Source organism: Opisthocomus hoazin, chromosome 7 (genome assembly GCF_030867145.1).
Source record: "Opisthocomus hoazin isolate bOpiHoa1 chromosome 7, bOpiHoa1.hap1, whole genome shotgun sequence".
Taxonomy (NCBI): domain Eukaryota; kingdom Metazoa; phylum Chordata; class Aves; order Opisthocomiformes; family Opisthocomidae; genus Opisthocomus; species Opisthocomus hoazin.
In genome coordinates, this window is record NC_134420.1 from 55,811,925 (window position 1) to 55,839,321 (window position 27,397).

The 27,397-nt window shown below is 37.0% G+C and overlaps 1 protein-coding gene across 4 annotated transcripts in view; it reads right to left on the bottom strand.

The window, feature by feature from the left end:
* Window positions 1-1,321: 1,321 nt before the first annotated feature.
* The window catches only part of RPS6KA5 (ribosomal protein S6 kinase A5), an 84,271-nt gene continuing 58,195 nt past the window's right edge, over window positions 1,322-27,397 (bottom strand). For 2 of the 4 annotated variants that reach the window (XM_075426146.1, XM_075426148.1), the window contains 10 exons: window positions 22,460-22,610; window positions 20,880-21,041; window positions 19,519-19,644; window positions 18,731-18,864; window positions 15,448-15,541; window positions 13,490-13,660; window positions 9,654-9,845; window positions 8,897-9,056; window positions 7,735-7,898; window positions 1,322-6,321 (listed from right to left, as the gene is read on the bottom strand). In XM_075426146.1, coding sequence (XP_075282261.1) covers window positions 6,082-6,321; window positions 7,735-7,898; window positions 8,897-9,056; window positions 9,654-9,845; window positions 13,490-13,660; window positions 15,448-15,541; window positions 18,731-18,864; window positions 19,519-19,644; window positions 20,880-21,041; window positions 22,460-22,610 — 1,594 coding nt within the window. In that variant the 3' untranslated portion in view covers window positions 1,322-6,081. Of the gene's footprint in view, window positions 6,322-7,734; window positions 7,922-8,896; window positions 9,057-9,653; window positions 9,846-13,471; window positions 13,661-15,447; window positions 15,542-18,730; window positions 18,865-19,518; window positions 19,645-20,879; window positions 21,042-22,459; window positions 22,611-27,397 lie in introns of those variants that run through there. The other 2 variants (XM_075426147.1, XM_075426149.1) reach the window with 2 other exon arrangements.

The window sequence follows — 27,397 nt, forward strand, 5'->3', positions numbered from 1 at the left end:
AAAGGATGAGAACTCATTAAGCAGAATCCTGAGAAAAGCTTCAAGGTACTTGCTGTTTTGTGAATTAGTTTAGTTTCTCTTCTCCGCTGTATATTGATTTTAAAGGGAAAAAAGGATACACTTAATGAGTAAGCTTCTACAGACAATACAGTAACACTACTGCCTAGTCACCTCTGTCAGCCTAACTTGGAGACGAATCTTGAGCACTGTCCCCTCCTTGCATTATCATCTTTAAATACAACTTCCCCCTCTTTCTTCTCACTTTGCTGTAATTCCAAAGACTAGTTTACATTTGAAAGCTTTTTTTAGCATAGTTGAGTATGTCACACAAAATCACACCCATAACTGATGCAAAATGTACTTGGGTAGATGTAGTTCTATCAGCAAATATCGGTAATACATACGTATTTTTTGAACTAAACTAGTTAGTGACTACCTTTCCCAGCACACTACTTTTGGTGATTCATAGGGCCTTAGCTTAAGTCCTTAGATTTTCTCTTACTTATGGAAATCAATCTTTGGCCACAATCATACTAAGACAACCACATATTTAAAAAAACAAACCACCCACATACCAAACCCAAGGAAAATCATATGAACATAAATGAGATGCAAATTTAAAGATGTAAAGCTTGATTTGTTGACAAAGTAAAATTATCTTTGTATTAAGCAAAATGCAGCAAGTTTCCAATCCGTTTGCAGTTTCGCCTGTGATAGGTTTTTGAGCAGTTCCTGAGTGATTAAAGCAGCGTTCTTTTTCTCTGCTTTAATGTTGGCATATCAAAGGAAGTTAGCAGACTTCTGCAGGAATTTTGTCAATACAGCCAGATTGGTTGCCAATTTTAAAAAGCGTTTTTATGTGTGAACAGTATGGATTCCTTTCTACCTCTGAATAAAGTATTAGTTTTCAAAAATCATAGCATTATAGCATATTAGGTTTTGCAATGCTTCATTACTACTTTCACTTCGGATTAAGAATGAAATAAATTAATCCCTTTTTAACCAAAATGTCTTAACTAAGTCAAAAGAACAGTTTTATTTCCCCCCTGTTTCTGCTGGCTGAGATCATGTAAATACCATGAACCAAGAAAAGGGCAGAGCGTGTGGCCAGAAGCAGGATCAGGAATGGCCTGAACGCTTACCACTGCTTCCCAAGCAATCGTTGACTTCCCTTTCCATCACACAGAACATGAATGCTGTCAAAACACAGGTGTTTTCTTCAAATCTACATTGTTGCAGGTGTCTTACATTTCCCCACTCTTGCTGCTTCCAGGCACAAACAACAAGACTGCTCCAGCTGGTCCATGTAATCGAAAGCATCACTTTATTTACTAGCACAGACTACAGGAATCATCCTCAGTTTTCTTTTCTACATAGGTGTTCGGAACATCCAGAATCTATTGAATGAGTCATATATAAAAGTGTGGGATGGCAGGCGAAAGCTAGCCAACAGCTCTGCATTTCTTATTTTTTTTACAGAATCCAGTGCCCTGTGGGTCAAAGGAGCAAACTGGGAAGTGTTTCTCACAGGTAGACAGAGACCAAAGCACTTTTATCTCTTGACAGAAGAAACAGCCATGTTATTTCCTGTTCTCTCAATCCAGAACATTCAATTATCTTGACTTAAGGAGGATAATGTCATATTTTGCAATGTAAAAATTGGTACTGAGAAAGACTGTCATACATGGGGGAAAGAAACAAAGACCACAAGCTTGGTAAAAACACCTGGAACGATAGTTAACAAAAAAATTCAAATGAAGACCAAAATTTCATAGAAAGATACACGTGTGTGTAGACACACACGCACACTCAGAGACCTGCAGAGCTAGGAAATGTGTTTATGCTGGGTAACTGGCAAGAAAACTTGCATTTTGGTGCCAGTGAATACTACATGCACATAGAGATAGTGAAGGGAGAAATTCACCCCTGAAAATATCTTCCCAGAAGCCACTCATCTCTGGCTTCCTGTAACCTTCTTCCTCTTCTGTGGTAGCCCCCTTTTCTGGTCTTCTGAATCCGTGTGAGTCAAGAACTCATTTTTAAGTACAGGTTCTCTTAAACAAGGCATATTACTTTAAACTGAGGTCTAGATGTGCAATACGCATGTATCTACATACATGCACATAACACATGCACATATTAAAAATGTAAGACACTTGTGCACACCAATTCATCACAACCAATAAACAGACAATATCATTCTGTGTCTATTCTGTGCCAAGAATTATTCTGTTCCTGGATGAGCACTAGGGAACATGGCTGTGCAGGTATCACTAATCTTGTTCAGAAAAGCAGCCATGGAAAAGGGCTGAGAAAATACGTGTATCAGCAACGCCAACTTAAAGCTTCAACCCATCCTGATGCAATACTGTATTTTTATGTTACCCCCCTCAAAACTGTTTAATAAAGCATTTTAGTAAAGTTTTTTTCATAGCAGTAAACAATGCCAAATGCACTGCCCCTTCTGTTAAGAAACAACAAATATTTCAGCTGCTTTTCCTTATATAAAAGTGTAGCAATCTTACTAAGCCAGAGGAACAGTAAGTCACGTTACCTCCCTTGTACTCCTCTAAATCCTTTAGCAGAATTACCTAAGTACTAATAGTTGTGTTTCTAAAAGTATTACACAGAAATACCTTTACAGAATATCAAATACTTTAAAGATTAGATTGATAACCACAGTAGTTATTTAAATCTTTACTGATAAGAAATTTGATTTTTCAAACAAATCTGCCCACAGTGTTGCTGAATGCATTCTATTTCTGATAGTGGAGATATCATTCCTAGACATTAAAGTTGCCTGACCACAGCAGCACTGTAAAGGAAACTTAATCAGAGTATAAACGTAATTTACAGTCTAACACCTCTTTACCAAGGCAATATAAAGGATTTATAGTACAAACAAAGATTGGCTTGTACACTTCAGATCAGAAATAGTGGTATGAGTATGAAAAATTTGGCCCATGGTCTTTGTCTGCCTTAGGGTGCCAGGTTGAGCAACATATTAAGCTGAGACAACACTGTTCTGCCAAGAGTAACTGGTCTCCTGCAGGGACATCTGAACAAGAAGTGAACCTGCTCTTGAGCTGCCTAGTTTACAACTCAGTTTTATCAATGTAAATGGAGATCAGCAGTTGTTTATGCAAAGATGCTAATCTAAAAGTTCAGACAGCTTAGTGTCAAACACACCTCCTCAAGAGCTCTGTTACCTGGAGGCAGCACAAAGTCAGAGGTGATACACATTTCAGCTGCCCCAGGTAAATGGTTCAAAGCAAATGCAAGGTGACACCTAAATGTACTTACCCCTGCCAAAAAAGAATTACCTTGTTTTAAAATTTTTATTAAATAACTGCTGTTAGAGCACATAGAGGACACAGACATATTCATCTATAAAAGCTGTCTTGACACAAGTGATGTATTCTAATAATTCTAGTCTCAAAAGAGTCTCGCAAAACCTGTATGAAAAAAACTCTGACGATACATCCATTATCTCTGTCATTTAATATCTTGTGCAAGCATTCTTTCTTCTTGTTTCACCAGTTTATCAAGCAACAGTTTAAACTTCCCAACAGGAAAACAAGTGTACCATGTTTGTAACTAAGAAGTTATTTCAGCTGGGTCACAATATTCCAAATCCACCTGGGATCCAAAAGTTTCTTACACTTAAATGAAATCAAACCAAAACCTGCTTTATTGTTGTCCTCACCCTGAAGACAACAAATTCCAAGAACTCCTCAAAGTGCGAACTTTGTAAGGAACCTGTTCTCCAGCCTCCCAATTTACTTGTACTGTCTGCATAACAAGTATTAATGGTGGATTGTTTGTTGTATTTACAGCAAGTTTATTGGGGAGAGGGAAAGTTTTCTTTTACAAATGAGCCATGTTCACTATCAAGATTACTTCCAAAGAGAGCATTCAGAAAGCAAACCTGAATATATTACACTGACAATTATTTTTCAATATTTTAACATCGGCCACTTAAAATTGGTTGTGTTATTAGCACATATACTGATCTTTAAATATACTACTTCTACATAAACAGTGCAAATCTCAATATTCACATCAGCCTGAAATTAATGCTGCAATTAATGTTGACACTCACATCAAGAAAGTAGTAAACTATTTCACATGAGCAACTCCAAAACCTCAGAATGCCATTATTAATATTAAAGAAACACAGAACAGACATGTTGGGCTTCAAAGCTTCGTTTTGATACACACAATCCCTGTAAACATGGATGTATTGTATTTGTCAATACTGATAGCTGATATAATTCTATAAATAAAACCACCAATATAAACAATTCCTACAACCTTTTTTGCATAGGGTTTGGATTAAGGTTACTTTAAGATAGAGCAAGCTGTTAACAAAATCCCCCAGTCTTCCATCACACAAATTTAGGCATGACTAAGTTTACACAAGGAGTCTCTCTGACTTCAGTGGAAACTTGCACATGTAAGCATTTGCAAAACTGGAGCCATCTTTAGCACTTAAGTTACCCCTAGTCATTGAGAATATGAGCAATAAAAGAGCTCTCTGTAAATTTATAAAATATGCTGATTTAAAAGTTTATGCTGATGTTTCCATAAGTCACATTTATGATTCCAAACAGTTATGTACATACTATACTATCACAGTAGGAAATACTTCACTGTAGAACACCACAGTGAACAAGTTGTGAAGCACAGTGTTCAATATAATTTCCCTTTAGTATTCCCAGTGCATAAGTTGTTAACATCTACACTACACAAGGTGCCCAGGTCTAGTATTCGTATATACAATGTAAAAGCAAGATAGAAAGAGCTTTGCAATTTAAAGTAAAGGAATGAGAACAGTAGGTAATGTACAGGGATTCACTCCTGCAAAGTACAGAATTCTCCTTCACAATGACCACAACCACCAAATACGGTGGCTTTCAGGTCATTCAACCCAGTAAAACAGTGCTCAGCACCTTGTAGGAAGAAAGATCTGAGTGCACTTTATTATAAAACATCTCTTTTTGATGTTATAAAGTGCAAAAAAGAAAACATATATTCTAATATTTTACAGTCACTATTAAACTGCCATATTTGCACAATGCAAAATTCAGGTAACTTGGTATACATTTTGTATGGACCCTATAATAACAAATGTTGAAACTAGAGTTTTTGCATGTTTAAAAAAAAAATCTTAGTATTTTAAAGTTATTGTGTAAATATAAAAAGAAAATATAAATTATAATTAATTCTTGAGATAGATATTTTAACATGTGACCGTTTACCAAAGCATTCAATATGAAATTTCACTTTCTCTTATAGCACTACATTTTAGAATCTGTAAAACATTTTAAAAGTTAATAACCTCAAAAAGTAGAAATAAAAATTATTGTATCACAGTACTAGACAACTCACCTTATCGGACCTCTTTTACCCTAGATGTTTTTTAAAAAATTAAATAAATAAAAAAAAATCCTAAGACTTCTATTCCCAGCTGTTTAGAACAAGATATATGGAGTTTTAAAGCCACATGAGTCCCATAACGCTTAGTTTTGCTCTTAAAATTCAAATAAATGGGATAGAATGTAACTACAAATTTAAAAGGCCTTAAAGTACTATACTGCTTTGGTGCATTGTACCAATGATTCCCTATATACGTGAAGAATCAGATTCTTCACACAGCTGGGTAAAAGCAGAAGATCCAAGAGTTCTATACGCGTTACAGAGCTTTCCTTTCTTTGAACAGTGGGCAAGAAACTGCGAGGAAGATTCTGACGCTGAGAAACGGTCTTCCTCCAAGCTGTACCACGAGCAGCATAGCTCCTTACCTTGAGCTTGACTGCACACTAGTAATTTAGCCCTAAGAGAATACAATGTTGGTTGTATAATAGTATTATACTATATCCAGTGATACCAAACTTAATACTAAAAAGAAATGTGTTGAAATACAAAGCTAAAAAAGTATGATCGAAATAAATCTTTAAAGCGACAGACATATTCCATATGTGGCCTGTAAGCCACAGGGAGGAAGGGTGGGAGAAGACAATATAGGTACTGCCAAGTTTATAACCATTTAAATCTTCAAGACAGGATATACTCTGCTTTTCAGTCAGAGAACTGGAAGATGGTTTCTGGGTTATTGCTGTCTGCAGGGTTCGTTGGCTGCAATGTCTTTGTAGGTGTAGTTTTACCATGAGAATGAGAGGAAGAAGAATGTGAACTTTCACTGGAGCTGCTACGTGTCTCTGTGCTTGTACTTGTTTTCTTCATTTTCCTCCTCTTTGCAAGGGGTGCTTTGTCAACATTCTGGAGACAAAATCCTTCCCTTTTGTACTTGTTAAAGGCCTGTTTAAAAATAAAAAGTATTTCTAAGCTTTTCAAGGGGTTTAAGACATTTTATGGCTCATAGCTTATTATGAATGTTCTAAGGTAAGTCATAAGAAATTGTAATCTCTTGACGGATCCTTACAGAATCACAGAATGGCAGGGGTTGGAAGGAACCTCTGGGGATCATCTAGTCCAACCCTCCTGCCGAAGCAGGGTCACCAAGAGCAGGCTGCACAGGACCTTGTCCAGGCAGGTTCTGAATATCCCCACAGAAGGAGAATCCACAAACCCTCTGGGCAGCCTATTCCAGGGATGTGCCACCCTCAGAGTGGAGAAGTGTTCCGCTGGAACTTCCTATGCTTCAGTTTGTGCCCATTGCCCCTTGTCCTGTCGCTGGGCACCACTGAAAAGAGTCTGCCCCATCCTCCTGACGCCCACCCTTAAGATATTTATAGGCATTTATAAGATCCCCTCTCAGCCTTCTCCTCTTTAGGCTAAACAAGCCCAGCTCCCTCAGCCTTTCCTCGTAGGAGAGATGCTCCAGTCCCCTCATCATCTTCATAGCCCGCCACTAGAGTCTCTTATTAATTCTTACTGTAGCTGTGACAATAACTTTACTAGCCTTTACAGGTATTTAAGAACCAATACATAACATTATTAATTGGCATCTTCCCCTCCTTATTCTTTTTAATTACCTGTGAATTAATTTATTCATTCATTAATTTTTTATTAAGTCTTAAACCTATTTAAGACTACATTTTCAGAAACTACATGAAGTTAAATTTTTTCAGTCCAAATTATGCTGTAGTACTGGGACCTCTTCAAGTAACAATTCCTTTCTTTTTCTCTTCTTGGTAATGTGCATCTACAAGTATTTCAGCATAAGTCTGCCCAACTTCAGTTTAAACTTTGTAGAAGAAATCACTAGAATCAACACTATGTTTGTGTAATAAAGTTGCAGTTCAAACATTTTTAGTAAATATACAGTGACAGACAAACAAGTCCATTTTAGAAAGTATCCATGATATTAAATACAAGAACTAGATATGTTCCACAAATTTTACCTCAATTTTGTTACCATAAGGACAAAAAGTCAACCAGTTACCTAAGTTAAATACAAAGCTTCTTCTCTTTTTTTATAGAAGTTTGAAGACCTTTTAACAGATACCTCTAGACAGAATACTTATAACAGCTATTTCATTTTGTCCTCAAAACCCCACTAGTATAAATGTCTTCAAGAAATTTATTCTTGCCTCATCATTCATATTTTCACTGTACTCAACCACCTATAGTAGGTATGGAGGAAAAAATTGCAGCTATGAGCAATCACTGAATTATAAGGACAAATACGTATTTTTAATTAAAACATCCCAAAATCTAGATTAACACATTACAAACTTAGCACATGACGTAAGATTTCTTCGAACTTACATGAAAAGTAGCTTTGACATATGTATGCACCGCAGCTCCTGAAGAGCCTAAGTTATCAGGAGTCATTAGAGGGTTGGATGACAGCTGGCTGCCATCCTGAAGCCATTCATTGTATCTCAGGCTGGACATTTTAATTCTTTTGTTTGGATCCACTGTTAGAAGTCCTAATAGAAATATATTACATTCACTTCAAGAGAGATAAATAGATCACAGTTTAATAGACAACGCAACTATTTTTAAGAAAATATCATGAATTGCTTTGGTAAGTCAGTCATAACAATATTTATCCCAGGTATGCCAATATTTATCCTAGATAAGGCTCACACAGTGTTATACTATCATCCTCTCCAGAAGCATCATTAAACACAAGAAATTGCTATTTAAGTGTTTGATAACTCGTACCTCTTTTCACACTAACTCAGAACTACCAAATGATTTCTTCACATAAAACTTGTCTAGGATGCAGTTCAAGAGAGTAAGCCTCAGATTCTCTGCAGGATCCACTGAAGTCTGAATCTGAAGATGCCTACAGTTTTGGCAGAAAATTTTCTTACAAGCCTGCTTCTACAGAAATTCAGAACTCCATCTTAGTAGAATTAAGATCAGTATCTTATCTCATGCTGAAAACATAATTAGGTGCTCAAAAGCTTAAGGGGAATCAAAGCATGGCAAACGTGAATGAAGCAGCTCAGAAATACAGTAGTCTTGGTACGTGCATTCAAAAACAGCCAGAGGAAAAGATGATAGTAATACATTCATTTTTCTCCAAAATCTCAGCTTTTAAAATATTTCTTAACCTGGTGTTTTCACAAATGCAAAAATAACACAAAAGAAATCTTTAAAAGCAGAGTCTGTTTTTAAAAGAGTGACTTCACCTTTTCTGAGGCTCTTCAGTTACTTCTGAACTCGCTAACCTTCTATCAGCATCTCACTACATCAGAAAGCTCTCTGCTAGGCATACAAGCAATTTGTAATGCCATTCTGTCATACCCACCTTTACCCATACCTCGTATTAGGGGTCAGTACATATCTCAAGCTATGCATGCTACTCTGTCAGGTTAGGCACTCTGATGCTGATCGCAGCATCCAGATACCGTATAGTCCTCTAAATTTTATCTCTTGAGATAAAAATATGAGATATGAAATATTTGTGAATACATACCTTGAATTAACTCTTTAGCCTCTTCAGAAACATTTTTCCAAGCTTCTCCTTCAAATGAAAATTCTCCCTTTTTTATTTTCTTCATAATTTCCAATGCACTGGTACATGTTAAACTTTTGTCTTGAGACTGAAATGGTACCTGTCCTGATAGCATTGTATACTGCATGAGAACAAAACTAGTATTAACAAATATACTATCTTTATTGACAACCCTATTTCTAAATAACTACTGTGCTGTTGTTTGCATCACCAGTGCTATACAATAAACCTTTGACTAGCATAACTTCAAGTCTATAGAAAATATAAAACATGCAACACTTTCTCTAGAGTCCTTGTTAGAAAAAACATTCATGTGCTTCAGGAAACAACACACAAAACACAATGGTATTTCTACACAGTGTATCTACTGAAATCAATTTTCTGTAAATCAGAATGAAGGCTGATTCTTTCTCTGAATTGAAACTGTAGAAAGATTATATGGATGCCTGCAAAATCTCTTAAGAATATCTCAAGTACAAGACTGTAGCGAGTATTTTTTCCATTCCCAGAAATGCTGAATGTAATTTACTGCCTAGGGGAAAAAATTTCCACCCCTGGAAAAAATCTGTCTTTGGAACCTATTATTTCTGGAGCAGTATTTTCACCTCACTTGAATTCAATATCTACCCAATTCAGGTCTGAAATTGTGTAAAGTCCCTTGCATTTTAACAAAAAATAAATACATACAATAAATGTTACAAATAAAAACTTCACTCACCAAAATGACCCCCAAACTCCACAGATCACAAGATTCATCATAACCATTGTGATTCAAGAGCTCGGGGGCAGCATAATGAAGAGTAAAACACGGAGTCTTAAGAGGCTGATTATCAGGTGGTTTTAAACGAGCAAAGCCAAAATCAATTATTTTTATTTCCGAATTATCTGTTTCATCTGTAAACAATAAATTCTGAAAAGCAAAGACAAAATCAATACCAGCACTGGGTAGAAAATGGGTTAGAATATTTATTTTTTCCCTACATTTATTACTAAGAAAACTTCCCATTATGTGAAAAGGGCAACTGGAAGACACTGGGGGAAAAAAAAAAAAAAAGAAAAAGTAGAAATAACAGTACTCTAGGATGCAAGAAAATGTGATGTGTTTATCTGCAAGTCAGGATAGTTCTGTCTGAGATTATTAATGAAAATGGGTATTTAGCAGACAACACTGGAGAAAATAATTCAGGGAACACTGACACAAAAAAAAAGCAAAGACATCAACATAAACGAGAATTGCCTTCTTCCTTAGACAATAGCCAATTTTCTTAAGCTTCCACTTCCTTCTGACATATCGTGAATGACAGCTTTCTTGTGTGTGGAACTTGTTGCATGTCTTGTGATTGGACAGTCACATAATCACAGAATGTTCGGGGTTGGAAGGGACCTCTGTGGGTCATCTAGTCCAAGCCCCCTGCCGAAGCAGGGACACCTAGAGTAGGCTGCACTGGACCTCATCCAGGCAGGTTTTGAGTATCTCCAGAGAAGGAGACTCCACAATCCCTCTGGGCAGTCTGTTCCAGTGCTCCGTCACCCTCAGAGGGAAGAAGTTCTTCCTCATGTTCAGATGGAACTTCCTATGCTTCAGCTTGTGCCCATTGCCCCTTGTCCTGTCGCTGGGCACCACTGAAAAGAGTCTGGCCCCATCCTCCTGACACCCACCCTTGAGATATTTAGAAGCATTTATAAGGTCCCCTCTCAGCCTTCTCTTCTTTAGGCTAAACAAGCCCAGCTCCCTCAGCCTTTCCTCGTAGGAGAGATGCTCAAGTCCCCTAGTCTTTGGTCCTCAAATGGTAACACACTGAAGCCATAGTGCAATAAGCTAAATAACACAAAAGAGTAATTTGAAAGCAAAGGATGATTAACTAGAAAGTGCACCAATAGCTCAGTAGTTGTACCAACTGTCTGGCACAGATCTCACCGTCAGTATAGATATGCTTTCTGGAAGAGATCTGGAACCAATGGCATTTGAGCACTGCAGGTAGCAGTCCAACCTCAAACTAATGGCCTACTCCTTACACAAAAGTAAAGAAACTTTGGTACAGCAATCCCTGAGAATTCCAGCTTTACAGACTGGAGTGTGGCATCTCAGACTTGAAGATAAGACAGTTTGTTATCAGTTCAGAAGATGATTTAAGACAATCTGGTTTTCTTTTCCCTGAATATTTATATTTGTCAGGAAAAAAACAAGAGTGAAGCTAAGTCTTAGGAGAACTGGCTGAGGCCAAGATGAACTATAAATTACTTCTACTCCCCCCTTGCACATCTGAGAGAAGAGACAAGAGCAAAACAGTATTTCTGCATTCTATACTGTTGGTTATAGTTTAATGCACAATCAGAAAAGTCAGTTTTCCATATTAAAATGTTGTGCAAAAGGGATCTGAAGGAAGCCTAATTTGAGCAAAAATATTCATACAATGAGGATAGGTGATTAATACAATAATTGTTTTTCTATGGTGATGTCATACAGCCAACAATAAAGAACTGCAGTAACATCGGTTTCAAAAGACCTCCTTTAAGATAAAAATGAAATTGGTTATGCACAGAAAGAAAGGCACAGTCCAAATATCCTAAGCTGGGTTCAGACTACTTCATTGATAAGGTAAATAAAGTGTGTTTCACAAAAATCCACACTTAAAAGCTATATTCCACATATATTTTAAGGACATATAATCATTATCTCTCCCTTGGTATGTTTTTTCTAATATCTGTAGACCCCAGTTTACAGATCAACGATCGCTTCACAGAAACAGTCCTCAAATCCTCTTCTGCAAGGCTCCAAATGGTCGTGTATGCTACATGAATTCTTTATTTCTGCAAATTCTCCATTTGCTATCCAGTACTTACCCTCTATTTTGCAAAGCAATATATGTGACCTAATTACTATTGCTTAAAGAAAAGAGTCTTCCAGTCCATGCAATTAAAAAGAGCCTCATCCTTAGTAACATGTAACCAGCTATAATTTTTAAAATAGACTTACCAGTATCACATTAGACATCAAAGTTGAACATGGAACAAATCTGACTGGAATGGTTAGAAAAGCAACAGAATTTCCTATATACCTTTTTACAAAAAGGTACACTAACCACATCTATACTGGGAAGTCTGCATATCCCATATTAAGGTCATGTCTGAACCTAAAATAGTAACTTTCAAAACAACAAACAGGAAGGAGACAGGCTGGTTAAGTCCAACTTTGTGGAGGCAATGTATTCTGCAAGCTGTTTGCTAATCCTTCATTACTTGGACTTCACAGACTTCTGTTCTTGAACATGACGTAAAACTGAAGACTGCCTAATTTACCATGCAGATGAAGCTCCACTTTACAGAATCTGGCCTTTACATTCAAGATGGTAGTAAGACTAAAACGACGAGAATTGGAAGAGAGAAAGGATTTCTGGGTTTTGTCCTTTTAATAATGACTTGTTTCAAAAGCTGTTTTCTTTCCTTGATGATGTCAGTACAGAAACTTTTTCCAAGAGTCACATTTTCAACTGACACATTAGAATTCCATAATAGCCCCTTCTTTGTTTAATGTTTTATTTAGTACAGAGACGTTTTCAAACATATATTTTGGACTGATTTTCAAACATACTTTAATAACAACGCCTAGCAGACTTCCTTACCTGTTGAATTGGAGTTGCTATAAAAGACGTAAGTTTGTAACACACCAGAACGTATGTTACAAAAGCATGAAACACCAGTAGGAATGGTGGATCATTTTAAACTCTAGATACAATACAAGTAGCTATTTCCTGAGGTACGATGACTGCAGTCACCAATACAACATCCTTACTGGATCAACTAACATCAATCTACACTATGCTTGGGCTAAAGAAAACTAACACATACCCAAGCCCACTGTTGGCAAAGAAAAAGGAGCAAATATTGGCTCCAGGAAGCAGAACAAAGCCAGTGGTCAACCTTACCATAGTAAACTGCATTGTCTGGAAGGCAAGATGTTGCTGCACAATAAAAATACCAGAGCATGTAATTATTGAAAAAATATATGCTAAATAATTGTTTCTTTTGTGGAAAGTACTAAACTCACTGAACTCAAATCACACATCCTTCTTAGTTGGCTGTGTTAGTTTGTGGTTCATTTTGTGTTTAACTGTTACAGAAGACAGTACAAAGGTGTGAAGGCTACCCTCCAAAAGAAGCCCTACCAAGGGAACTGAGATCAAACAAAATGTGGAAATGTACAGGCAAAGTACCCAAGCAACCTAGCTCTGCTTCTGAACTGTTTCACACAATAAATATATACTTACCACTAGTAAAATCTGTCCCCAAATAGACAAAGAATGTTTTTGAACATGATAGAATGTAATTTGCTTACAAAATTAAAAATGGTTCCTAACAGTTACTTCTACCTGTGAAGAAAAAAATATCTACAGAAAAAAAATATCTACAGAATTTGCTAAGTAAAAATTATAAGATTTTATTAAAAATAGAGAAGTCGAAAAATCTGTAATAAAACCTGGAGGAACAGAAATATGTCACATTCTAGATATTTAATAACTTAATGTCTAAACTTACATAAGCAAGTCACTATACCTCAGGTTTCAGATCTCTATGGACTACTCCTACATCGTGCATATGGCTCACTGCCGAAACAAGTCTGCGCATAATATGACTGGCTTCAGTCTCACTGAAATGTTTCTTTTTCTGAATACGCTCAAGCAATTCTCCTCCCTTCAGCAACTCCATTACTAGAAATGTGTGAAGCTGAAACAATAAAGAAAAATATGGCATGTTAGAAATTTAGCATTACAAACCAACATTCATTCAGAAGCTAAGTGCTATTCTGATTCTCAGAGTTTGAAGAAATAAAAATGCTGCTCTTAGCAATTTGGAAGGCCAGTAAGAAGCACCAGATTGCATTTCAGATAACATTTTTTTCCCATCAGTCTCACTGAGACTGAAGAATGTTGATGTCTTCCCCACATCCACTCATATTTATTTACAAAAACACAATGCTGCCATGTAAACAGATAAATCTGCAAGGAGTTGAAGTGCCTTTCTTTAGGCTAACAAACAAAGCTGGAAAAAGCTAGACTTTTGCTGTTTAAACCTGGTCTGATATAGGGATACATTTCTATTTACATGCATAACAAGTTAGCCATTTAATGATACCAAATCCTTTAAAAGCACCCTGAAACTTTACAGTGAAACCAAAGACTATCTACAATTTCTTCTGATTTTGTCCCCTACAGACTAGCAGCCAAAGTTATTCTATTATTAGAATCACAACAGACATCTTCCCAAACATTAAAGAGTATTTTTTAAATTAAAAGAGTAATGGTTGTTTAGATGGTTGTTCTTTTCAAGACAATCGTTAAGCAGTGACTTGATTATAACACAGTATCAGCACACAATCAACTGCAATTCAAATATCTTGCCATTAAACAAACAGCAGACTTCTCAAGAAAGGAAAGCAAAGTTAGCATTCTCAAAAGGCAATGGATGTAGGCATGTGACGGCTTCTAGTATTTCCTTCCCCTGAATGGCAGTAACAAAAGTAATATTTGCAAACAAAGGAAAAATGTTGTGGGAAGAGGTCAAAAAATGAAATTCAAAGAAATAATCAGGAACAGAAGGTGCACAGTATCTAGATATCAAGGAACAGAAGCAGAGTTATGAGGACAGAAAGTGGTAACGTCTTAGAACAAACAAGGCATCTGCTAGTCACGTTGCCAGTAATCCTTGTAAGACACCCTCTTCTGCACATTTTCTTTGCCTTGGGAACAGCTGATGGGAAAATCGGAAAGGATAAACAGACTTTTCTCTGCTGCAGAACTTCTTGTGGCTCACCAAAAGAGACTGCAACCTAATACTCTACAGTTGGATTACTAATATAGAATTTGACTAGACTGATATTAGAGCAAGTTAAAAGTCATCTGGTCCAAACCCCTACCTCAAACCAGGGCGAATCTCCAAGTTAGATCAAATTATAGCTTATTAAATGCTGTGGAGCTTGCATTACACTAAGGAAAAAGACAACTAAGATGTCTAAATAAACCCTAAACTGAGCTCAATGTATTTTCAAACAGAGGCTTTACTTTCACATTTGGTAATTTACCAAGCTACTTCGTTATCTCCATTAAGTTACTAATAGGTAAGAAAAAACACTAGATATGTAATCTTCATATGCAAGATTTCAAAATTATTTCACAAATATTATTTCAAGATTCATGACAACCCTGAGGGTATGTGATTAGGTACCCCAGTATCATAGATATGGAAACTAGGCCATGAGTATTGTACGACGATTAGCAAAGTAAACCAAGGACAGAACCAGAACAGAATCCAGGAGTATTAATTCTTCCAAATACTTTTTTGATTTGTTAGAGTAACTGCAAGTTCCCTTGAATGCAGAACTTCTGCCTCATCTGCTATACTGACTGGACAAAAGCCCTAGGAAAAAAGTTGCCTCCACAGTAACCACATGCTTAACTCCTAAAAGTTCTTGGCAATGTGTTTGGCAAATGCTGATTATAGTTTCTTCAAAATACCTGGTCATGATAAACTTCATGTAACTTCACTACATTCGGGTGTCCTTCACAGAGTTTCAGAGCTGTTATTTCTCTCTGGGTGTTGGCTTCCATTCTGGAAAAATTAAGCAGTCATTTTGTATCTATTTTACTGAGCAAACTGCACATTCAAAGTGTTACACCTATTTTTTTAATTGCTTGCAATCCAGATTTTTTAATATTACAACCACTTGAACACAATTAAAAGTATATTCAAAGCAAGCCGAGTAAAACTCTCCACATAACCCTGCAAGTTAGGACATTAAAAAACCACACTCAAATCAAACAATGTTTTTGATGCAATTGCAACTTGCTACAGCAAAAGCTGAACTGACATTATAGAACAGTTTCTATCTAAACCAATCTTCCCTTAGTCCAGGGCAATTTGACTTCACTCTGTTCCTACAAATATCTGTTAGTTCAGCTTCATCTTCAAGATTCAAATTATTGGCCCAATCCTTTACCACTCTTATAGGAGAAAAGTACTTCCAAAGCTGTATGGAAACTATGAGCTCCTACTAGAAAGAAGAGTAACATCATCTATATATGAACTGTGTTACACAAGTGAACACCTAACAGGCCATCGTAAAAATCCGAAATGTAAGAGGTAAGAAGAGACTAGCTCCAGAGCAAAAACCGTTGCACAAATTCCCTTTCAAGTACTGAAATCTACAGCCAGAAAAAGTGAACACGGTAAACATTTATAAAAACTATGTGAATAGGGACAGAGCAGAACATTTTGTTTTCCACTAAATACAAATGTGAATATATTTTAGACAAATAATGCCTGAAAATTTTTGCCAAAACTCTCTCCAAGAAACACTAATCCTATAATGACTTAGAGAATGGCCTCAGACAGAATATCTCTCACCATGTGTGTTCTTAATTTTTGGTTGCCCTCCCTCTTCCCTTCCCCCCCCAGTTAGGACCAGAACATGATGAGAATTTTGTGCAAGAGAAATCTGTTTTTCTGCAGGCTTCATATAGTCAACAAGTAAACTAAGCTGTTCCACCTGCATCTCTGCTGATGTTGTTTAAACTGAAAGTGAGTTCAAGTCTTTAAGAAATTAAAAAACCCAACTCAGATAGTCTTTCCCCCCTAAACTGCTATCAGAAGAAGGTGGACCTAGGAAACAGATCAAAAAGGTTCAGTATCATGAACACAAACCTTCGAAATTTGTGCATGGACTTTTCTGAGTATTTCCCCTCTTATAAAGAGTTACCATCTCAGATTTTAAACAGACAATATCATGAAAAACAAACGGGAAGCTCTAAAACAGTAACTGGAGCAAGTTTACAGGACTCCACTGTTTCACTGGCCTTCAGACACACAGATAAACCTCAAATTGTCAGATGGAGGCATGTCCAGCAGTACTAACAAAGCAACATCACAGAAGAACTCTTGATCTGAGCTTTACCTCAAGTATCACAAAGAGGTTTGCCTAGGTGCAGGATTCATTTTCTTGGCACCTTTGATAGGTAAAAGACTGTCTGACTTCGAGGCAAAAGACACTACTAGAAATCTATTACACTTTTCCTTTTAGCAAGAGTTACTAGTGTGGTCCTTAGAGCAGTATTATTTACAGTTCAACAGTTTCTTATTCAAGGCTGGTTTATGTCCAGCCATTCAGAGCGTGGGTTTACTGCTACCTCCAAATATTACACAAACATGCTCTGAGTCTGCTCATAGCCTGCAATCCGAAAAACAAAACAAACAAACAAAAAAGTCTCTGTACACAGACCGCTTCTTACCTTCATTTAGCCTGGTCCACCAAGACAAAGGAGAAAGAGCAAAAGAACCTGTGAGCAGTATCATTTAGGGACATAATTCCTAAAAGTTTAGTTCTATGGGAAAAGTCAATACTAGTTTGTTCACTGTTATCCAGAAATAAAAAAATCCCCTTAGCTTGAGATGGGAGTACAGATCTGCAGCTCTGTGTGCACCACAGAAAAAAATTTTGAATGTAGACACAAGGCAGAGATTTCTAGACTAAAACACCCAATGTAGGTGTCTACTGCATGCTACTTGTCAAAGGTCTCATTAGAATGAGTGAAATTCTAGCTAATTAATCTTACAGGGTGAACTAGTTCACCATAAAACACATACCTAGAGTAGGATTCAGTGGCCTAAGCATAGGAGAGCCTGGAAGACATCAGCCATGAAGACATCTACATAAAGGTAGTAGTCGCAAGACTGATGGCAACTGGAAGACAGAGAGGACACCGATAGATGCTAAAATGGCACTACGTAAATGCCTGTGTTTAAGTCACTGAATTCCACCGCTAGTGCCTGGTCATTTGAGTCTCTCTGTAGGCTCCACTAATAGTTCTGAGCAGGCTTCCAGTAACCATTGCAGAGCCCGGAAAACTGACTCAGACACCTATAGCTAGGTGGCTTATTCTTAAATTTATCCTGTCCAAAAAGCATGTGATGAAACACTTAAGTCTGGTGGACAGTTACTTCTAGAGTCTGGAAAAAACAGAGGTACAGCCAAATGTCTTGGAGAAGAGATCACTGTGAACTATCATTCTGATAGCAGAACATTTAGATTGTCCCTTCCCTTTCCTGCTAGCATCCTACAACACACTAGGAACATATTTACAAATGAACACTGCAAAATGAAGCTAAAAATCCATCCACCCCTCAAAGAATCCTTTATCGTTAATTATTCTCTGAGCAGAAACTGCCAGAGGTATCTATTCTGGAAGAGGACCACATGGTCCCCACGTACAAAGCAAGTCAGCTGCCTCCATTGTGGTGTTCTCTTCAGAACACCCAGGAAACAAGATGCAACTTACAACTCCATAGTATAATTCCATTTTACACACACATACGATTAATTAGATCTGAGGCAACCCACACTAAAGATCCTTCTTAAAAGCAATGTTCTATGCCATCAGTTGGGCTGCTTAGGAAAGGGAGCTAGCATAAGCCCACATTCAGTTCACTTAAGTCTAAAGATAGGAGGGCCTTATACCACCTCACCCTGGTTAGGAGCAAAATTAGGGGAAATTAGGGTAGAATACAACTGGGAACGAGAAAAGCACTCTTTAGGCTTCTTCTTGTGTCCTCCCCGACAACATTTTGCTTCAGAAGACTCTCAGAATCTTTTAAAGGTCATAAGGTTACTGTAAGTTTCTGTAGATTCTTCAAATAGGAAATTATTTAAAAGCTATTTTTCAAAAAATGTAGCGAACATTGTTCTAATCCATGGGTGACAGTAAGCAAAGAAAATATTTTTATTGTCTTATAGAATATTTATACCTTTTGCTAATTATTTTTACTGCATACTCTTGGCTAGTTTTCTTGTGTAAGCACTTTCGACAAATGGAAAAACTTCCTTCTCCCAATGGTTTCTCTTTCAGATCCAGTTCATAATGATGATAAAATGGAGAGTCCTGTTAGGAAACTGTCTGTATTTAGTTCTGCAGAATACTTTTAGTATACACAGTCAAAGACAAAGAGTAAAGTTTCATGAGAATTTTTCATCTACATTTAAAATTGTAAAAGAGCTCTTTTTGATAAAATACAATCTTAACTACTATTTAACAAAATACATAAACTTTATTCTAACATTCAAAGAGTAAATCTTATGTTACATTAAACAAACATAATCACTAAATAAATCATTACTACTACAATAGGATAAGATACAAAATATTCAGGCAAACAAGAACAAAGATGGCTGTACATACATTTATCGACAAAACTATGTGCTCATTTGAAGACATCACAATAGCATGTGTAGCTTCAAAAATACCTCTAATGGTTGGCTGAATAAGAACCATCAGGAGTAAAATTACTGTTACTACTATACTTCAGTCTTCTGGAAAACCAGACAATCATCTCATTTTTCAGATTAAACTTCAAGCACTTCTTAATAGTAGCACATGCAAATTATAAGCTTGGATCATCTCAGGAGCCATCACAGAGAACAGATAAATGAATAATGACTATCTTCTAACCTGTAGCCTAGCCTGTGATTGCTGCTTTGAAAGTTACGAGCAGTTTCAAATTAACCAAATTAATTCAGTTCTTGATATTATTATTACCTTCATCATAGCACTTCTGGCAATAGTTGTAGTTCCAGGCCGCTCATCCCCCATATAAAACTGAAGAGGATCTACTGTAGCTGCATTGCGTTTAAACAAAATAGAAGGTGCAACGAAAGAATATCCCTATGAAATTAAGAGATCAGAAAAGGGTATGCCTTGAAATTGTTGCACACAAACTATCATATTGCATACAAAACATTAGAAGTTCCAGAAGAATATTTCAAAGAAGTCAGAATTTTTATAGTGTAATACAGAAACAGTAACTGGCTCATTGATGGTAGATATTACTCTGTTCAGTGTGAACAGGTATCTTCCTGGAATTAGTTATATTATTCTCCACACAGATAAAACAATAATATTTACCAGAATTGTTGTATTAATGCGGAAAGTCTGGCTCAGCTTCAATTGGTTTGCAATATCGATAAAGGCTCATACTTCAAACTAGCTAGCTTCCCAGAATGCCTTAAGTTAAGGCATGAAATAGTTTTTATGTTATGATGTAAGCATCAAACCATCTTAAATGGCAAAACAAAATAAGCTTCATATTAATGATGTGCCTGGTTTGGGTATTGTAACAAGAACAGCTGTGACTACCACTGCAGGATGAATCAGAGAATGTTACAACATGCATAAATTGCTTGTTAAAGTCACTGCAAGTCTAACAACTTCTAAAATATGATGTTATATTCCTGTACACTAAGCATTAAGCTGCTCAAAAACAGACAATAAAAAAAAAAAAACAGCAAAACACTATGAGGGGGAGGAAAGAAAGCAATCTGAGCTGCTGTTCACCCCTGCAGCTTTGGTACCAAGTTTGCTGCACACAAGCTGCTTCTGCCCATTTGACATCCAGACTGTGCAGTCCAAGAAGAGATCATTCTTCAATCGCATGGAGGAGATGGTAAGCAAAGCTTCGTTACTGATCTGTATATGGTAGTCTTGTAATTAGAGCACTCCTACAGGAAGACCTGCTTTCAACTCTGCAGCTAGCTCCCACGTCCCAAAGGAATACCTTAACTAGAGCACAATGTGGACACGGGCAAACTACACTGCCCAGGCTGATGCAGTCAAGATGACAAGACTCTTAAGGTTTGAAGAATCAATAAAGGACAGGCTGATTTTAGTCCAGCAGGTAGTACATTCAGCTGGGAACAGAGACACATGGGATTTCGTTTGCAGCAGGACTGTTTCTACCTTTCTCATTTTGCAATTGCTGAACAAACAGTGCTGGAAACTGGGATTGGAAATTACATAGCTAGTTCCCAATAACTTAGAAGGCAGGAAAAAAAGAGCTAGCTATACATGTGTAAATGTTCAATACACTATATTATTATAATTAATCTGAATTCTTAAAATACCTGAAATATTCTTTCTGAAGTCTGAGGGGTTGCTGCAGGAGAATATGTTGGATCCATTTCTGTAAACTCTTCTGCAAAATTACTGACATCCAATTCATCTCTGATTACTGGTTTAAAAGGAGCTGGTACTTTTTTGGCAGCTAAATCATCCCAATTCATATTCTAAACCAAAACCAGGGAAATAAATTTGAATCAAATGAAAATTTAACAAAAACAGATATTAGAAAGAGCAACTTGTCCAGAAACAAACAGTCCTAACTCCATTTGCTATCTGCCACAGCCAGATGAAAAGCATTCAAATTACGCCCTACAAATTTGCTTAGGTAAATGCAAGAAGTACCACACTTATTTCTAAGTAGACAGAATGTAGGTTTTTGAGGTCTTTTTGTTGTTGTTTTTATGCCTTTTTTTTTTTTTTAAACAGTGGAAATAAGCCAAACAATCAGTGTGTCAGCCCTTAAATTTCTTCCTCCATTTCAGAGGAAACAACATTCATATTTTTGTAAGCCATAGTGCATGCATGCAGTATCTTAACTCTTCACTACTGATTTCTAATCCCAGCTTCCACAGTCCAGAGAGTGTAACGCCTCTGGATTCTTACTGAAATGCACGGCTAGAAGTAGGAAGTATAGATATAGCAGCTATGAGAAAATGGCACTGTTACTGTGAAGGAGTGGAACTGAAATGAAGTCAAGATTACAAAAAGTGTTGTATGAGGAAAAAAAGAAATGTATCTTCCAAAAGAATCAGTGATTAAAGGAAGTTTAACTCTACTTTGTCAGACTCGCTTATAGAGGCAGGAAAGACAAAAGTAATACAGCAGGGATAAGAATTTCAGAAGTTAAAAAGCTAAGATATTGCCCACACTGAATTTCCATTGAAAATACTTATTTGAAAGGTTTAATTTATACTATGAATTATAAATACTCCAAAGTTTATATTAATTAAAAATACATTTAACTTCAGAAGCACCAAAATATATACTTTGTTTATTCATTCAAAAATACTATGTTTTTTCAAAGAAAGCACAGAAACAATTTTAATTGCAATGGATGGAACAGTACAGCTGACGTACACACATCCAATCTTCACTTGCTTTGAAACCAAATGTTAATACACTGAAATCTGAACAGAATTAAAATCTATTTAAAAATACTAAAGATTCAATTAGGCAAAGAAAAATACAGAAGAGGCATTTATCACTAATGGTGCATTTTATCAACATTCAAATTTTACTAATAACATTAGTGCCAAAATTTCTTCTAAAAAAAACCCACACAACATATAATTTAAGTGTTTTCCATTAAACCTTCTGGTTTAAGTAGTGTGTCTTTCGGCTGCTTCAAGTAACTGTTAGAAACAGAATATATTAAAAATCTACCATTCCCTACTTGTAGTATGCACAAAATCCATATACATAAGCACATGGATATTCTTACTAACTTCAGTGCAATTATTGATGCAATTAGCAGGTCTCTAAGCTATTCTGCTAACAAAAGAACAGAATTTCTTTAGACTTGGATTTCAAAGGCACTAATGTAGAGTAAGTGGTATCTGGGGAGTTTTGTTGTTTGTTTTACCTGGAAAAAGGGATGCTGTTTGATTTCATCTGCATCAGTGGGACCACAACCTAGTCTCTTCTTGGGGTCTTTCATCAAAAGACGCTGAATTATATCCTTAGACAGTGCACTCATTTCTTGTGGATAAGGTGGCTCACTTTTTAATATTCTCCTGTTAAACACAAAATAACAATTATTTGGTAATTACTTCACACGTTGATTGTTAAATCGAAGAGTCACCATAGTAATAGTAGTGCTTAACATTTCACTGAAACTCCTATTGTACCCAAAGACAGGAAGACAACAAATGTGAAATATTTTTTTTTTTTCCAATAAAGAAACATTTGAGGAAATATGGACCTGAAACACAACACCTGTATGAGAGATGTTATGTAACTTAATCCACAAAAGAAAAACAATCCTCATTTCACACATACTGAGCTTACTGTTACTATTCAAAAGAAATCTCATAGCTACCACAGACAGCTCCACAAAGACATCTACCCGATGCCTAACAGCAGTCAAAAACAACAACTCCAATGTCAAAAATTATTAGAAAATAAAGAGGAAAAAACCCACCCTTGGGCCATTTGAGGTTTGCCTGCACGTTGTGTATTGCGTGCAGTGCTCATGCCCTACTCTCAAAAGGAGGAACTGTAATTGGAAAAATTTTAGAGAAGCATAACAACGTTAATCAGAAATACAGAATGTGTTTCATATGAAGATCTACAAAAAAAGGCTAGTGAAAAGGGGACTTCAGGGGACTGGGCATAGTGTTCCCCTCAAAACGATGAACACTAAAGATAAGGTTGACAGGAACCTCACTGTCTCTTTCAGTACAAGAGCTAGGAGCCATGAGATAAAGCTAGTGAAAGTTCATAATCCTGGAAGCCTAAGCAGAATCACATTTCAATACCTATCTTTTGTATGTGTAGCTCCTACAGTTTTATATAAAGAGGAAGAGGCAAGTTGTCCTTCAGTTACCCCAAATGTAGATACTGAAACTAAGGAAAACTGAGAATGCACACACAGACAACACATACCAAAGACACATAAACAGGTTTAAAAAGATACACATACAAAACTCTTTAGCATACAGAATCAAAGAATGGTTGAGACTGGAAGGGACCTCTGGAGATCATCTGGTCCCACACCCCTCCTCAAACACAGTCACCAAGAGCCAGTTGCCCATGACTATGTCTAGATAGCTTTTGAATATCTCCAAGCAGGGAGACTCCCCCACCTCCGTGGGCAACCCATGCCAGTGCTCAGTCACCCTCACAGTAAAAAAAGTGTTTCCTGATGTTCAGAAGGAACCTCCTGTGTTTCAGTTTGTGCCCACTGCCTCTGGTCCTGTCACTGGGCACCGCTGAAAAGAGCCTGGCTGCCTCTTCTTTGCAGCCTCCCTTCAGGCATTTACATGCAGTGATGAGATCTCCCTGAGCCTTCCCTTCTCCAGGTGGAACAGTCCCAGCTCTCTCAGCCTTTCCTTATATGCTTCAGACCCTTAACTTTCTTAGTGGCCCTCTGCTGGACTCTTTCCAATACATCCACGTCTCTCTTGTACCAGGGAGAACAGAACTGGATCCAGTAGTCCACGTGTGGCCTCACCATTGCTGAGTAGTTAGGAAGGATCACCTCCCTCAACCTGCTCATACTTTGCCTAATGCAGACCAGGATACCATCTGCTGCCTTTGCCACAAAGGCACATTGCTGGCTCATGTTCAACTTGGTGTCTATGTATCTACACGCATATTCTCGCTGTGGTGACTTCAAGAAGCACAATACACAGAAGGGCTTAAGAGGGCCTCCACTAAACAGACTGAAAGATTCTGAAGCTATGAGAGACTGCGAGGTTGAAATTACACGAGTTTGTGGCAGCACTAAAATCCCAATTGTTACATGTCTCTGATAGAAGTTAAGCTAATCATTGCAGGACATCTCTAAATTTAGTTTAAAGTTACCGCATGACAAATCCTTAGAGTCAGCTATCCCATGGGAAATTTTTTATCTTGAAATACGTAACTTTTTGGATTACTCCAAAAATAGATGCAAACAGATTGTTTCCTAAATAGTCTTGCCCTGCCAGTGTGGAAGGACAAAACCAAGTTCAATACGCACATATCTCATGGTTTCTACTGATGTAGTATCTAATTTCAAGCAAACAAAAAGACAAAACAAGTTAACATCTTGGTTTAAATAACACTGAAATGAGTTATGAAAATACAGTCTATGTTTTAAAATGGATTCTGTCTTTAAATGATGTAAGGATGATCTACCAATAAGTGTCTAAACCACAGCCAGTCTGCCAGCAGAAGTAACAACCACCATAAGCCTTGTCCTCAACTTCTGAACACACTTCACTTTACAGAAAAGGAGAAGAAAGCACACTATTGCCAAATGATTTCTTAATTAGGGATGTTAATACCAAATTTTAACATCACTAAACAAGAGGATTCTTACACCGTAGGACTGGTGGAGAAGTAAAGATTCACTCTCTTCAGAAATCATCTGGTTTCAGAAAGAAAAAGCAGGTAAGGCAGTAAGAAAACCTTCCTGTTGCAAGACAGAAGACAGGACATCCTGATAGCAAAATTACTTGATTTACAGGAGGGCCAGCAAAATCTACAATGTCGTCTTAGCTTGAAAATCACTTCAGCTAGAGGAGTCCAAGGAAATGCATTTATCCACCTTTCCAATGAGGGATTCGGAAAGCTATATAACAAAGATCTTGGAAAGAGACAAGCTCTCCTTAGGCTCTCAGAAGGGAAGGAAAAAGAGCCCCAAACCCTAAGTCAGTATTTTTTTAAATTAATTTCTAAAGCAATGGGATTGCGATTCTGGAATGGCTTTAGAATCCAAGAGAGAAATTCTAGACCATTTTCCTGCCTGAAAAATGTCAGAGATTACAGATGGCCCAGTCAGACAAAAATTTGAAAATATCTCTGGAAAAAAGATGCTGAATTGGTATGACTGATAACATGGGTAACAAAGAGAACAAATGAGTACAATTTCTCTATGGGGTCTCAGAAGACCAGTCTCTGTAGTAGTGCTAGTATCATTTTTCAGGAACTCTAACTCTGATGAGTTTCTCCCATAAATACTACCAGACCAAGAGCATACATGATAATGCAAAGGACATGCTACTGAATGAGAATTAGGAGAAGGCGATACCTGATCTTCAGTGAGTGAAGGATACAGTAGGGAAATGTCACCTTGACTTTTAGATGCTCCTCCTCTTTATCAGTATCTTCAGAGCCACTCCTATGTTACAGGTGCCGGCTGCTGGGCCTGACAAAGCAGCCAAGGAACTCACTGGTTTTGTTATGAAAAATTCATGGAATTGCCAGAATGCCCTTGCAATGCTCAATAAAGCCCTTATAAAGACAAATAGTGTCACTGGGAGTTTTCCAACACAGACAGCAGATTGCTCCCAGTAGTTAAGATATAATGAAAGGGGAAAACATGCTGTCGGTCAAAAGCCGATATTTTCTTAATTTTTCATTTTAATTAACTCTGTAAACAGCTGAACTAGTCAAAATTCTGATGCACTGCAGAGCTGAGAAAATCCAATTTATATCAAAGAATATGAAAACATCTATTGACAACAGGATCAATTTGGCAATTTGACTTATTGACCAATTTATCTTTTACCACTAGATTGACCAATCTATAAACTATATTGTAAAAGTTACTAATGAATATATCCACTGAGTGATCATTTTGAGAAGTAAAGCATAAGCTATGGAAAACTAACTGAAGATAGGGTGCTTGAACAAACTGATGCCAATTCATTACTGGAAACTGCAACTACGTAGCTTGTTTAAAATAGTAACAGTGAGAAACAAACTGATTACAAGAAAGGAGAACAAAAAATTTAGGAAGTGATAACCATTAGGTGCCAATCAAAGAAAGATTTTATAGACAGAGAAAAAACAAAACCTAACTATTTGATCAAGATATAGACATAAAATATGTGATACTAAGATGGAAGCCACCTTTCACCTTCCACTGTGATTAGCCTGAAAGCAGATGCCTGACTGCAGAAGAGATAACAAAACATCAAAAGTGCAGAGCCTGAAGCTTTTTTTGCTTCCACCAAGTAAAACACACAATCAGATCATGAAAAACTGAAAGGATCACCCTAACAATTAGGTTTGTGCTAGAAATGTTACTATAGTCTATTATCAATGCCCTCAGAACTGCATATAAGCATCACCCAAAAAAGATGCATATCCATCCTGAATGCTCAGGGAACAAGAGAAAGGAATCCCAAGCTGTAACTATGTTAAAGGGCAGATGGACAAGCTTCCAAAACCGAGTTTTCACTTTCACACTTGAGGACGACTCTACTGAATGTCCTGTCAGAACTACTAATGCCAGATTCTTCTGTTCCAGCTTTGAGCAGTCAGAACTATATGTGCCTGCCCAGTTCTAGGCAAGTTGGAGACTTTGATGCAATACTTATGACTTTCTTAAAACCATCTGCTTTAGTGAAAGGTTTAACTGATCTGTAGGCAGTCACTGACGTGATGTGATTCATATCAAGTATAGCATCAACTGGTTTCCTTCACATGGCAGAGATTTCCTAACTCATTGCTATCTGTTAGCATAATTACATTACTGTCTGTCAGTTCTTGGACTTTAGACTCCCTTCTAAGCATACAAACTCTGTACATTCTAGGTAGACAGCTACAAGCTCTGGGACAAAATTCCAGAAGACAAGAAGTCACACAAATTACAGGTTGTATTTAATGACTGCTCTGTCCTTTAAAAGATCTAGCAATCATTGGAGTCTTCACAGGCAGAGAGTAACGAAGGGAATCCTAGTATACATCTGCTATGCATCTGCCCAAGAGTTTTATCAAGAAAAGTTTTGTTGCAGAATTGTGGCCAAAATATCTTCACAGCATCTAATGGATGGTCAAATTTCAGTCTTCCTCCGTGAAGTTTAAATAG